The following is a 14,847-nucleotide window of genomic DNA, read 5'->3' on the forward strand; positions in this document are numbered from 1 at the left end:
CAAACTTATCTCTCTCAGTAGCAAATTCCTGACACCTGAAAACTGCATTACACTAGCAAGAGTGCTCATACTATCTAAACTTCACTATTGCATCGTCCTCTTCCTTGGCACCTCCAACACTAACCTTTCCAAACTACAACTCATGCAGAACAAAGCTCTCCGAGCTGCCTTAGGCATAAAAAAATCTGATCATATCTCTAATATTAGGAGACAAAAATCACTGGCTCCCCATCAAAGCCAGAATACTCTTCAAAACCCTCAGCATTTCCCATAAATGCATCGCCAACAAAGCCCCCAAATACATCCTTAACACTATCACCAAAAAAACCCAGACAAGACTCCTCAGATCTAACAACAGAGAAAACCTTGAAATCCCAAGGATTAAAAGAGAAAAAGCAGGAGGCAGCAGCTTCAAAGTACTTGCTCCCAGGCACTGGAATGCCCTACCGATTAATATCAAGAAGGAAACGTCCTTCCCGCTCTTCAAAAAATTACTTAAAACGCGGTTATTCAACCAGTATTAGATACTCCCAAGCACATCACATCCCAGGCCCATTCCTCGCATCCACTGTACATAAATGTATCGCCAGTGTATATAATGTAGAAATGTAAATTGTATCTCTTGTTCCAATGCTGTGTTCATCACCAAGATTGTATTTTGTTCGTGTCTGTAAATACGCCGTGATACCTCAGGATCTGGGCATATAATAAATGTAATAAATAAATGAATAAATAAATAAATAGAGAGATTAGAAAACAAGGGAGAGAGTTACATTTATGGCAAGAGTGAAAAGAAAGCCAGCCAAGAAAATGTCAAGAGAAATTGAATTACAAGGGAAAAGAAGGTTTAAGAGACACATGGAAGCATTGAAGGCAGACTTTAGAGGAGCCAATCTTGAGGCTGGAAGTCTAAAGAGTGTAGCAGAGCAATAAAATCAACATGAAAAGTGAGGAGATCAAAAGCTTAGTGGCAAAAAAAACATAAGAAAAGGGTGGGATTTGCGAATGTTGAATAGATGATAGCGACAGGCATATGAGGAAATAGAAATATGATGAGGGAAGAATAAGTCAGTATTGAGATAAAGACCAATATTATGAGCAGAAGATGAAATAGGTAGTTGTGAGGGGGGAAATTAAACAAAGAAAGCAGGAGGAGAGGCAATAGTATTAGCGGGAAAAAAGAGAACTGCATGATTTGATAGCTAGAAGACAAGATGTAAGGTTATTATGAATAGAAGATGAGAACGAGGAGAAAGACAGAAGGAGCTGGATATCATCTGATAGAAATTAGAGGATATTCCAAAAGACATAGTGATAGCAGCAAGAGAAGAGATGTAGAGAGAGAAAAGCAGAAGTAGGTGAGAGGAGAGAAGTAAGAATTGAAAAGAATGATGATGATCAGAAAAGTAAACAGGATGTACAGAAACATACCTTGTGAATAAAGATGAAATGAAAATAAGATCAAGACAAGAGCAAGATACATGAGAGGGAGGAGTAGGGAGGGCAGAAAGAAAATATGAGTCAAGAATGGAAAGAAACAGAAGAAATGAGTGGGAAATGAAAAGATGAAGATTAAAAACACAGAGACGTATAAATGGAGTAGAATAGGGTAAAATAGCACAAAGCAAAATATCAATATGATCACAGAAAGATCCCACAGGACTAGGACAACGATAGACAAGTGAAAAAGTCAAAGGTTTAGGTTTAGAGAAAGAAGTAAGTGAAAGGCAATGAACTAGTAAAAAGAAACAAAAGGTGAGCAGTAACAAATACCAGTTACACCCCCAAGGGCCAAGGGCCGAGGTGTGTGAACGAAAACTGTGTCGGGAGTAGAAAGAGATGCAGGAATAGCAGTATTATAAGAAAAGACCCATGTCTCACTAATATACAAAAAGTATAGGTTCAGATGGAGAAATGTATCTAAAACAGAGTGTGATTTGTTGCAAGGGGAGCCAGCATTCCAAAGAGCAGTATTAACAGGTCAAGGGTAATTAGAGCAGAGGATAGAGACGATTAGAATAATTACAAAAAGATAAGAAACAGCTTTGGGAGTACTACAGGAAGTAGAATTTAAAACAGACATGTCAACAGTATCAGAGAGGCAGAAGCAATCAAATGGGAGAAGCATAATGGAGCAAGCATTATGATGGTCAATAAGCATAAACCAGCAAGTGAGTAAACTAGGCGTGCTGCGGCAAAGGAAGTTGGAGCAGCTGTTGAGCGTCGCATTGGAGCTAGAAATAATGAGAACAGGAACATAAAGAGAAGAGGCAAAGAATAGAGGATAGATAATTAGCCTCCAACCGCGGAAAGCTGCAGAGAGCGGTGACCAGACTTTGTTTGACTTCACCTGGGAATCACTTCCTCTTGCATAAGTTAATTTGTTCAGTTTTATCCAATGCAGAATGTAATAATTGTTCATTATAGCCTCATTCTCTCAATTCTGCACTAATGTTCATATTTTTCAAGTGTAACTTCTGTGTTTCTGAGATAATTTTCTTATAATGTAAACATTGACAATAAGGGATACCCTTATATCATAAGCATGAAAACTAGGTGCTAGCAATAGAATATATTGGTTAACATAATATGTTTTAGTAGTGTTTAAACGAAAATTGTATTAGCCCCTACTTGCTGGGTTTTCAATACCAGACACCCATTGACTCAATACCTTCCTGATGTGGAATAGATGAATACAGACCAACTATATTCATAGTAAACATAATTTCTTGATCTGGATTGAAGGGTACATCTTTAATCATTGGTTAAAAAAATGGATTGTATCTACAAGACATGTTTCACTTGTTTGAATGATGGTTTGTATGATAGTGTTAATGTGTGTCAAAAGAGGTTCTAATATATTTTCTTTTGCTACAATAATTGACATTCCTAGTGGTTAATTAGACGTTTGTGTATCTTAGGTAGAATGTAAGAAATAGGGGTTCATTTATATTAGGTCATCGAAAATTGTTTAGTTGTACGGTTGATCAATGTATTATCATCTGTTCTAAAGTTTCCTCAGTAAGTTCTTTTACAGAGCTTATTGGAGCAGCCTCAAGTTTCATGTATGTATCTACACTACCCAATTGTCTTAATACTTCATTAAAAAAATAATTGTTATTCATAATGACAAATGCTCCTCCTTTATTAGCTAGTTTAATGATAATTGAATGATTACACCATAATTGTTTTAAGATTCACTCTCTTTTTGTGATCAATGGGTCGGTTTATTTCTTGCATACTTCATTTGAAATCACTAAGAGTGGCTTAGTGAAAACACTATGTGACAATGTGTTTGCCTATTGGGTTTAAATGTACTTTTGGTTCTAGGCTCATTGTATCATGTGTCCTCATACATTTGCTGTGTATCTGAATCTAATCTGGAAAAGAATGTTTTAAGTTTCAACTTTCGGTAAAGTTAGAATAAATCAATTTCCTCTATAAGAGATGAACTTGTATGTTCTAGAGTAGTATAAATGATAAGCCTTTCCCCATGGTGCGAAGCTGAAAAGATGCCAATAAAACATGGGACATATTAATTACTAGTTTCTCTTTAAGTTCACTCACCCTTAATTGGTGGATTTCTACTTGCTTAGTCTGATTTGTCTTGTGATGTAAAAACGAGTCTTGTAGTGGCTTCCTGATCATCGTTACTTGTATTTTTTTGTATTTATTTTTTGTATTTAATTTTCCACAATTAGTTAAGGCTAGTGTTTTTTCACTGATTCGCTTAATTAATCTGAAAAAGTGCTGAAGATAGCTGAAGAAGTACAACCCAAAGATAAGGTGGTACCTTTTAAATATATTGGTGTCTACCCTTGTTCTGATTTTTTTAGTAGTATTCAAATCAACTGCATAATATGTCCATTTTATAATCTAGAGTGCCCCATCTGAATTTTCAGATTTTTTGATTCTCTACTTCCATATCTTAACTCTCAAACATCCTATGTAAGAAATCTATAATTCCTGGTGATTCATTAACATTGCTAAATTAGTTTGTGAAAAAGATATCTGTTGATATCATTATTGTAATGAGTTATCTACTTCTTCAATTGTCAATATAATTAGGTCCAATGTCATTTGGTTAATAGCTACCTCTACTACTTTCCAAATGTTGTCAGGCCATATTTTCACCATAAAGATATGAGTAAGTACCATAAGTCTCCTAAAAAAAAACCTATTCCTATCGATTATGAATTATGAGTAACAGTTTTTCAAACCATTTTTTTTAAGAAACAAAAAAAGATTACTGTTTGAAGAATTTACTGCATCCCTTTTTACAACAGTGAATGGTGAATGCAAAATCCTTAAGCATTATGATTTACTGTCACACCACAGCAGGAAATTGTCATTTATTATCAGACAATCATGATATGATATTGCATTTATAACGTGCCTATACACAAGTGTTTCAAGGCGTGATGAGGAAAGGGAGGGGAAACAGAGAGAGGACAAAAGACAACAATCTTACAAGGCCTAGTGGCATTGAGATCGCATAATTGCAGGGTGGGGGGAGGGGAAAAGTGCTGGGGGAGGAGGAGGAGGATGGGAGAGTGCAGTACAAAGGGTAAAAATAACAGATTGTGCAGCCAAACAGGTGGTAAGTGCGAGAATATGTGCCGACAGCAGGTGTCAAATAAGTGCAGATAAAGGGACTGTAGGGTTAAAGATACAGAACCAAAGTGCAGGGGTTGCCAGGATGAAGCGTGGGTGTGCACCTGGGCGGTCAGGGACCTGGGACCAAATTCAGAGCGCAGCCAGGTGACCAGTGCAGAATCAGACAGGCGATCAGCAGGGCAGAGGATGAGAGAAGGCAGAAGCAAGGAGGAAGGTCTTGAGGTGCTTCCGGAACCAGAGATGGTTTGCATCAAGTTTCAGAGAGGCAGGGAGGCAGGGAGGCTGTTCCAGAGAGAGGCGCCAGCCGAAGAAAGATCTACCCCCAGCTTGTTGCTTGGAAAAGTGACTGACCCTCAAGGAGTTGGAGGTCGAGGATCGGAGAGCTCGAGTAGGAAGACATTTCTGCAGAGAGAGTTGGAGGTACTGCGGTCCCAGACCCCAGAAGGCCTTGGCGACAATACAGAGGGTCTTGAACTTATTCCTTGCAGCCACTGAGAGTCAATGGAGAGATATCAGGGCTGAAAAGATACGATCCCTGGGCTTGAGGCCAAGGACAAGTCTTGCAGTCGTGTTCTGGATGATTCGCAGAAGGCAGAGAGTAGAGGCAGCCAGATTTAAAAGAAGGCTGTTGCAATAGTCCAACCCAGAGAGAACCAGAGCTCTGGAGACAGTGAATTTCTGGGGGACGGTGAGGAAAGGAAGAATACCTCTGAGGAGGTGCAGCTGGTAGACTTCTTAGAGATGTCAGAGATATGAGGAGAGAAAGAGAGTGTGGAGTCAATGATGACCCTGAGGTTCTTACCCTCACAGGTGGGAGCAGGAAGAGGGCCAATGGAGGCTGACCAGAGAGTGACAGGAAAGGAAGGTGCAGGTGAGCCGATGAGGAGGATCTCCTTCTTGCTGGCATTCGGGCAGAGGTCACTGGTGGCACACCACTCCAGGATTGCAAACAGGCAATCCGAGATGAGAGAGGGAGAAGAGGCGGCAGAGGGGAGCCTGGAAATTAGCTGAGCGTCATTTGCATAGCACTGAAAGTTGGAGAAGAGAACGGCAATGTGGTGGGGGCGAGAGGTGACAGGTATTGGTTGAAAAGCCAGGGAGAAAGGTTAGACCCCTGAGGAACACCACATCTAGAGAGAGCAAGAGAGAGAAAGGACTCGAGTTGGACCTGGAGTGGTAGGTCCGAGTGGAAAGAGGTCAGCCAGGCCAGGGCCTGATCAGTGATACCAAGGTTATCAGAGATCCAGTTGAGCAGGATGGCATGGTTGACCTTGTCAAAAGCAGATGAAAGATTGAGTAAGATGAGGACAGAGAGGTGATTAGAATCAAGGTTAGGGAGCAGGTCTTCATGGATTTTCAGGAGAGCAGTTTCCATGCTTCTGGCTGCTCTCTGAAGCTGGACTGATGGTCATGGACAGAACCAACAGATTCAGTGTGAAGATTAAGCTGGGAGATTGCCAGCTTTTCCAAGAGTTTGCCCAGGAAAGGAGTGATGGAGATCGGGCGATAGTTAGCCAGATGGAGGGTTGGGGGGGTCGACTGAGAGTTTCTTGAGAAGAGGGTGCACAAGAGAGTGCTCCAGGGGGGGAAAAGAAGGTTCCACTGGCGAATGAGTGATTGCAGAAATCGGCCAAGGCTGGAGCGAGGTTGTCAAAGTGGTCCATGATGGCTTTAGAAGAAAAGGGAAGAACCTGGTTCGATTAGACTTTCATAGATCAGACTTGTCTAAAAACCTTGTGAGGGGTGAACTGAGGAAAGGCAGAGAAGGGAGGAAGAGAGGTGGCCGCAGGGAGTCCAGAGGTAGAGGAGAGAGGAGAGGACAAGAGGGTGGACAGGATGTCCTGGGTTTTCAAGATGAAATGAGAGGCCAGGGCCGTGCAAAGGGTGTGGGAGGGGACAGGAGAAGCAGAGACTGCAGCAGGATTGGCCAGCTCCTTGCAGATTTTAAAGAAATCGGCTGATTTGTTGTTAGATGCAGCAGAGACGCAGGCTTGGATGTGAGCGCTCTGCTTAGTGAGGACCGAGAGTTGATATTTCCTTTGGAGCAGGCGTCAGGCCAGTTTGTCAGTGGATGCACACAATGCCAGCAATTTCCTCTCAGCCACCCTCCACTCAGGTTTAAGGGTGACGAGGTCTGAGTCGTACCAGGAGTTGCACTTGGCTTTGGGCTTCAAGCATATCCTCATGACGAGGCAAGTACGTCAAGAGTGTCAGAGATAGAGGAGTGGAGCATGGAAAGGGCTGTCACAGGATGTGAGTCAGCCAGAGGTGCAGGAGGGGCAGAGAAAGTGGTGGCGAAAGCCTCAACTGACACATGCTTCATGGGTCGAATAACCGAGAAGGTGGGTGGCAGAGTGTGTGTTGGCTCGGCCTAAGGAAGAGAGAGAGAGAGATGAGAGGAGAAAGTGATCACTCCAGGAGAGAGGAGTTGTAGATAGTTATAGAGGGGCAGGTCTGAGGAGATCAGAACATCCAATGTGTGCCCTGCAGAGTAAGCCTGGCCAGAGGGAGAATAGAAAGACAGTCGCAGAGGTCGCGAAAGAGTCCAGAGGAGGGACAGGAAGCATCCAGGTGGATGTTGAAGTTTTCAAAGAGGAGGAGTTGAGTGGTCGAGGCCAGGAGTGAGGCAAACATTACAATACACTCATCAGCATAGGATAGTAGTGAAAAGTACTAGCAAAAGACAAGGCACCATCAGGGTCGGACTGGGGCATACAATTGTCTCGGGAACCAATGAAAATGTACACCACATTGGCAAATGGCAATTCATTTCTTTTGTGGAAGACCATTTGAGTAGTACCCATGGAGGAGTTTTTTGATAAAATGTGATGCAAATTGTGCATTTTAAAGAATATTTATTCAGTAACACTGGTCCAAACTACTAGCTGCATGGTGAAGGAACTTATCAAAATGGCCCACTTTGACCAAACAAACTGCCACACACTAGCAGTTTGCATTTTTGGTTCGAGATTTGCCCTATTTCCCTATACGCTAATCCGAGCCTGGGGACCATGAGGACTGTGGCGGAACTGGGATTGGTAGGAGTAGCGAGCTGCAGTCTTCAGCTGCTGAGCCACTCATTCATTCTATGTTCTCTTCTAATAACGCTTCAACAGTAGACACTTGAAAGTAGACCCTCCCAGAAATTAACAGACTCAACACACAACTCCATAACAGGGGCTTGGTAGTGATACCAGCACCAAAGTCTGTCATCAGCAATGTGCTGTGCTGGTCAAACTGAGAAACAGCACAAGAGGCAGGGAGTGAAGGACTTCATGAGACCAAGGATGCCTAGTCTAGCAAAGGAGGTTCGACAACCCCCTGTCACATTGGTAACGCTTTGTCAGATGGGGATGGTGCAGTTACAAACTGCACTCTGACCCCTTTGAAGTCGGCCCTCATGTTTTTACCATGCACAGCAGTGGCTTTCTTTTCTGGTAATTGGCATTAAGCCATCATATTTGGAATAGTGTATTAACGCTGGTCCAGGTTCAGCCCAGTGCACTGACAATTCGCCCCTGCTTCAGAATTCCATAAAGAGGCTTATTTAATTTGGAGTCCTTGGAACATTTACAAAAAGTAGGAAAGGAGGCTGGCGAATGGGCGATGTGTGCACAAATACATTACAATTACATCAAAATACAAGCAACAATCAAAATAAGGTGAACACATAAATACCTTTGAAAATAAGTGCTTTGTTTGTAGACTGTAATATGTCAGAGAGATGCAGGTGAGGAGGACCATCAGAGCCACTATTAGCTTCGTTCCCCTTATGGCTTCCGGATGCATATTGTTGTGATATGTTGATGGTCTCCCCAGCAAAAAGTGGCCCGGCGCTCGCCTGATCCTGCCCCTGGTTTCACTTGCTGCAGGGATAAAGCAGAAGGCCTTGGTTCTACTCATTGTGCTACATTTTTTTAATAGTTATATATCTTGTTGAGGCACTGTTGGGAAATACCCTTCCTCTCAGCAATAAAAATATTTATTTAAAGTCCGGCACTTATAAAATAAGTTACTCTAGCTCTGAAGGGGCAGTCATATTAGCACTGTGGAAGCAGACGCAGCAGTCTTTAAGGGAGGCAATTCATAAAGAGGTGTTTCCGACTCATCCTTTGCTTAAACCTGAAGAGACCTACTTGATTCACAGCGAGTTACGATGGGTAACTGAATACCATCAATGTTATATCTCTTGAGTTGCTACAGCTATCTATAAAACAGCAACGTCCTATAAGGTAATGACAATTGGCTCACATGGAGTGAATAATGCAAGCTTTCAGCTAACATGCACGCCCGCAAAGCATTGTTTTGTGGCTCTGAACTGGAGGTGAACTTCCAAGGATAGCAACTAGGTGGCGCTGTGGTTTGTGTGGTTAACTGAAGTGGCCTATTCTACTCTACGAATAACTAAATAAAGAGTGATTTAGAGTTGCTCTTTGTGACTACTTTCTGCATGTTATATCTCTCGCCAGGTTTCAATCAAGAGTAAGTCAGTGTGAACCACACAGCGTAAATGAACTGTTACTTAAATAGCGGCACCTCTAGTGTGTGTGGGAGGGGCCAGGGTTTACAATGATTTCCTATGTAATTCAGGATGAAAATATATGCCCTTAGCACTTGAGGGGCTAAGTGTAAATAACATACACATAAAACACAGAAACGGAACTAGCCCATGGTACATGTTTAGCACAGGATAGTGTGGTTGGTGAATTTCCTGCTGCACAGAATTCGTTCAGATTCTTCCTCCTCCCATTCCTAGGAATACTACTGGGTGAGATGAATGAAAAGGGTAGGGGCATGAGGAACAGAAAGGGCTACCGAATGAACCGACTAGTCTCCTCTCCCACCCCTTTTACGATCCAGAGTACTGTGGAAACCAAACATGTAGTCGAAGATAACATAACAAACAAATAATTTCACTCAGCATCCAGGACAGTTGTGTGCACCCTCACCAAACCCTTTGATTAATACTTAAACCAGACAGCACACATCTTAGAGCCAGGTTTTTACATTCTGTGTGGTAGGTAACCTGTGGGTGTTGTACAAAGAAGGCAGGGTCGACAATAGGTGCAATCACTGAGGACGTGGAGTGGAATTTGAACCCCTCTATTTTGTTTAGTTCTTCTTTTGGTCTCATCTGCATCAGTTGACATCTAGCTCCAGCTGAACAGCAAAGGACAAAGGGCCATGAGCAGGGTAGACGGGAGGGTTGCATGGGAATCTATGAAAGATTTCAATGCTGGAAAACAGGAGTTAAAGGTAAGTAACTTGTTCCTTCTCCAGCATTTGTTCTTTCATCGACTCACATGCTGTTTTTGAATAGATTATAAAGTAGTATAACCATAGAATAAGCATGCAAAAACTGGCTGAAGGCAAGAGGGTCACCTTCATGAAAACTCACCTCACGTGAACAGATGTTGAGCACTGCTTGTCTGACCCTGAACTACTCCTTGGAAACCCTGTCGACCCAGTAGAACCTTGTGAAGGTCTGGAAAGACCGCCACGGGGCCATTCTGTAGATTTCCAACAGTGGGACACCAGTGATGAAGGCACAGGTTAAAGAAACGGCCCTTGTGGAGTATACCCTATGCTGACCAGGAAGTGGTCTGTTAGCAAAGCAGTGGCAGTAGGAAATACAAGATGACAACCATCGGGAGATGGGGGGCTTAGACAGTGGCTCGCCCTTGCGATGGGACTAAAATCTATGAACAATTAAGATGACTTCAGAAGTTGCTTGATGCAGGTGACATAATACTTCAAAGCTTGCATGAAGTCCAGCGAATCCAGCAAGCAGTCTGCCAGAGGCAAAAAAAAAAGACAGGCAGGATTAAGGGTTCATTTGTTAAACGGGATATCATATTATGCCTCCTTTATTGTATATATTGGCCTAAGCCCAGTCGCTCTGCGAAGAAATCCGCTTTGCAAGGTTCCGACCTTAGATCGACCTAGCCGCCATTTTGGGAACATCCGCCATTTTGATTTCCACCTCAAAGTCACTCTGTATTCTAAAATGGTGGACAGTGTTCTCCTCCTCGTAATTTTAGCTGTCCTGACCTTTAACAGGTTAATGCCTAAACTGCCTGTAGGCTAAATGTTTGGTTCGTGTAATAAGATCATGTCCTATGTTTGACCTGAAGATCAAAGGATTAATCGTGCCAACAAGACTGATCCGCGGGCATACATTGAATACAATGTTGTTTAAATACTGAATGTGAGCACTTGGTGAACTACATTGTATAAAACATGTACTAAGGCTTAATGTCAAATTCTGAGATTCACTGTTGCCATTGTGACTTGTTTTATAAACTAGATGTAATCCACATGCATATAGTTGGACTAACTATAGGCGAACTCGGCACGATCCCTAGTCCAAAAATAATTAACTTGCAGAGGGGCTGGACAATGCGATTGAGAATTGTATAAAAGATGAGGATATGTAGAAGTCCAGTACCTCTCACTTCTCACACCGAAAGGGCTGGTATTCGTTGTGATGTACTGAGGGCCAGATAGCTATCTGATACTTTGTTCCTTTGTAAACTGTACAGTTATTTGAATAAAGATCTGAGAATCTTTATAAGCCTGTGTTTGGTGTATTTCCTTTTGTGGTACTCAGCCTCGATATTTCTCTTTTGCTTTTACACATTAAGATGGAAAGACAAAGGCACTTTAGGCACCTTAGGCATGAAAGTAGGATTCGTCCACAGAACAACCTTGCAGAAGAACACCAGGTAGGTTGGGTTGTGGGATAAAGCCCAGATCTCCCCAAGTCTTCTGGCAGAAGTTATGGCGACCAAATAATAAGTCTTCCAGGAAAGGAACTTGATATCTGTCTCGTGCAAGGGCTCGATGAGAGGACCCATTAGTTTGGAAGGAAAAACGTTCAGCTACCATGCTGGGTCTGGCATCCACACAGGTGGGAAAGCCCGGGAAATACCTTTCTATAACAAAGCGATGGGTCCGCAGATATGTGTGGCTGATGTGCGGGCAACACTGGAGATTGTGCCGCCAGATGTCTTTAATGGAGGAATGCGAAAGACCACTGAGGGGTAAGGACAGAAGGTATGGTAAAATGTCCTGTGGTAGGGAGCAAAAAGCGTCTACTTCATTGGCAATATACAAATTCATGAAATGCTTCCACTTGTCCTAGCAAGAGCCCATGAAGGGTCTGCAAGCCTTATCCACAACATAACAGCAAAGTTGTGGCCCGAATTCTAGGAAAGCAGGAGCCAAATCATCAAGTTGAGGGACGCTAGGTCAGGGCGCAGGACCACCCCCTTATCCCTGGAAAGGAAGTTGAAGACAGGAAGGTGACAGATTGGAGGTGCCAATGAGATGCTGAGGCATTCCGAGCACCAGAATTGTCTCACCAGTCTTGGGCCACCAGGACCAGTCAGCATTGCTGCTGGCTGAAAACATGCAGGACCTTCGGGATGAGAGGATATGGAGGGAATGTGTTGAGAAACCTGTCCATCCATCGCAACGTGAAGGCGTCCCCAGGCTTCCCGCTTGGGGGGACCTGTTGGCAAATGCTCTGCACTTGACATTCTCCATGGTGGCAAAGAGGTCCATCTCTAGAACACCCCACTTCTGAAAGACGAGATGAAGCTGGTTCTGGAGGAGCTCCCACTCATGGCAGGAGAGCAGTTCGCTGCTCATGGAGTTGGCAATCGAGTTGCGGGTGCTTGGCAGATGAAATGGGACAGAAACATCCTGTGGGCCAGGGCCCATGTGGAGAAGAACTAGGCTTATGCTTCGACGAGAGGTGATTGGATGCTGCCCTGTTTACGTATGTAAATCATTGTGGTGATATTGTCCGTGAACACCCGAACCACCTTCCCCTGAAGATGGAGGTTAAAGGAGTGCAGAACCCAGAACACAGCTCTCAGTTCAATAATGTTGAGTTGGCGGATGGAGACCACCAGGGGCCTCTGGCATGATGGCTGCCATTGGGTGCTCTCCAGCCGTCCATTGAAGTGTTGGTGATAACTGTGACCTAGTGTGCAGAAGGGTGGAATGGTGCACCCCGGATGAGGTTGGCAGGCACTGACCACCAGGGTGAGGGTTAAGGGGCGTCTGAGTCCCATTTGCCAGAGACTTGCTTCCAACAGGTGTCCAGGAATTATTTGGAGAGGTTTCATTTGGATCTGGCAGTGTTGTACCAAGGGGATGCAGGTAGACATCATCCCGAGGAGGGATTTTAACGACTGAGGCCCCTGCTTCCGAGAGAGCAAGATGGTCTTTGCTAGGAGGGCCGCAATCCTGTCTGGAGACGAGGTGGCCATGCAGGAAACAGTGTCCAGTTCTAACCCCAGGAAGACCATCTGGTGGAATGGAGCAAAGCAGGACTTGCAGTACTTGACAGAAATCCAATAGAGGACAAATAGTGCATCATCGTTGTAGCATGACATGTTTCCTGAGGAAGAGAAGTATCCCTAATCAACCGCTTGTCAAGGTACGGCTATATGTGGATGCTTCCCCAATGAAGGTGGGCAGTGGCCAGGCACTTCTTGAAAACCCTCGGGCAGACTTAAGTCGGAAAGGTAGCACTTTAAAATGATAGTTACGGGCTGCTACTGTGAACCAGAGACATTTACTGTGGCCGTGGTGAATTGGAATGTGGAAGTATGCATCCTCCAAGTCCAATGAAGACAGGAAATCTCCCTGCTGAAGTTGAGTGATGATGTGCTGAAGGGTAACCATCCTGAAAGTCTGTGAACATGTGAATTTGTTCAATATATGAAGGTTTGGAATTGGTCTCCAACGACCTGACTTCTTCTGTACCAGGAAACATCTGGAATAAACAGTTCTACGTTACAAAACTGCATCCCAAAAAGCTTGAATTTGAAAAATTACAAAATATTTTCGGAATGTGTTCAATTGTCCCCTGCATTCCCGTTAATGTAGGAGGGGACAACCCCACAAACCCGAAACCCCATAATACTGAAATAGCAGAGCGCTGGACGCCCCCGCAATCCCCGCTGACCTAGTTCAGCATTTTGGGATTTGTCATTTTTTACATATGCCAAATATGCTGAAAACACTCATTCAGCATTCCTTTCCTGCTATTCTGGCGCAATACTGAATACACGCTGTATCCCTACTGGGTGCAAGGAACGCGTTCTATGGCTCCTTTGGAGAGAACTCTGTGTTGAAGAGTAGAAAGATGGTGTTGCACCTTTTTCGTCGGAGGAATGTCGCATTGGAGGAATGTCGGACGATTGGCTTTGAAATTCCAGATTGTGTCCATGCTGGATTGAGGATAGTACTTATTTGTCTGTGGTGTTTTCAGACTACTCAGTGAAGAATTGGGAAAGACACCCTCTTGCAGGGTGCTAAGAGTTGGAGGTGGGCTCGCTGTCTGTTCAGGCCTAATTATCAGCTTGACCCCTTTTCTTAGAGGATTCGCTTCGCTGTTGGTTGCCCTGTAGGGCCTGGACTTGTTCTTGTAGGTGTCTCCGGATAGGTATTTGTTAGATCAATAAGACTGCGATCGATAAGACTGTTTAAAGTCTCTGTGGATCTTAAAAACCAAGACTTTCCTGAATAAAAGGCCTGCTGGCAGGGTGCCCGAAGATCAGGCAGTGTCAGTTTTGATGGCCTGGAGTGTATCATCGACCATTTTGCCTAAGAGATCCTTGCCTGGAATAGTAGGACAGAATGGCCAAGCAGTTGGCAGCTTGAATCGCCATGGCTGCAGTGAAAATAATGTGCTTACCAAAAGAACCCAGCTGCCTCCTTTCTTTGTCAGGTGGAACAGAACATGAGGAAGAAGGGTTGGCAGTGCATGTTCGAGCAGCTACGGGGTCCATAGTATCCGTGCTGGGCTAGGTTTGTAGATATTTTGAGGTGTAGGCTATGGTTCTGTATTTTTCCTCGAACCTGTCCATTTTTACAGGGTCTGTAAAGGGATTTTCATAGTTCAGAGTTCATTCTTCATCTCCTATTTTTGTTTGAATGGGAGTGTGTTGCACCATATAGTTATTAGGTGTGTTTGCTAGTGTTGACCCTTTGAATACTGAACACAGGCCCCTTTAGAAATTCTTTTGGCACATGCGAACGGTCAGGTGAACATAAGTAGCCAGGGTAAACCGAGGATGCTTACGTTGAGGAGTGCTGGGGGAAATGGATGCCGCCTCTGGGCGGGCATCAGAAAAAAGAAATAGCAGAAGATTGTGATCGGTGAAGTGGTGACTGTCGTTGATGAAGGTCTTTTCGTTGTCTATAAGGTGGAAG

General features: G+C 43.7%; 1 protein-coding gene across 2 annotated transcripts in view; it reads right to left on the reverse strand.

Annotated features, from left to right (window-relative positions):
• Positions 1-14,847, reverse strand: part of LOC138487889 (NXPE family member 1-like) — a 342,495-nt gene that overhangs the window by 208,351 nt on the left and 119,297 nt on the right. For both annotated transcript variants that reach the window (XM_069614509.1, XM_069614508.1), the window contains exon 2: positions 8,296-8,483. In XM_069614509.1, the coding sequence (XP_069470610.1) occupies positions 8,296-8,406 (111 nt within the window). In that variant the 5' untranslated portion in view covers positions 8,407-8,483. The remainder of the gene's footprint in view (positions 1-8,295; positions 8,484-14,847) is intronic.

This window comes from Ambystoma mexicanum, chromosome 9, assembly GCF_040938575.1.
Source record: "Ambystoma mexicanum isolate Mex_15411 chromosome 9, UKY_AmexF1_1, whole genome shotgun sequence".
NCBI classification, from domain to species: domain Eukaryota; kingdom Metazoa; phylum Chordata; class Amphibia; order Caudata; family Ambystomatidae; genus Ambystoma; species Ambystoma mexicanum.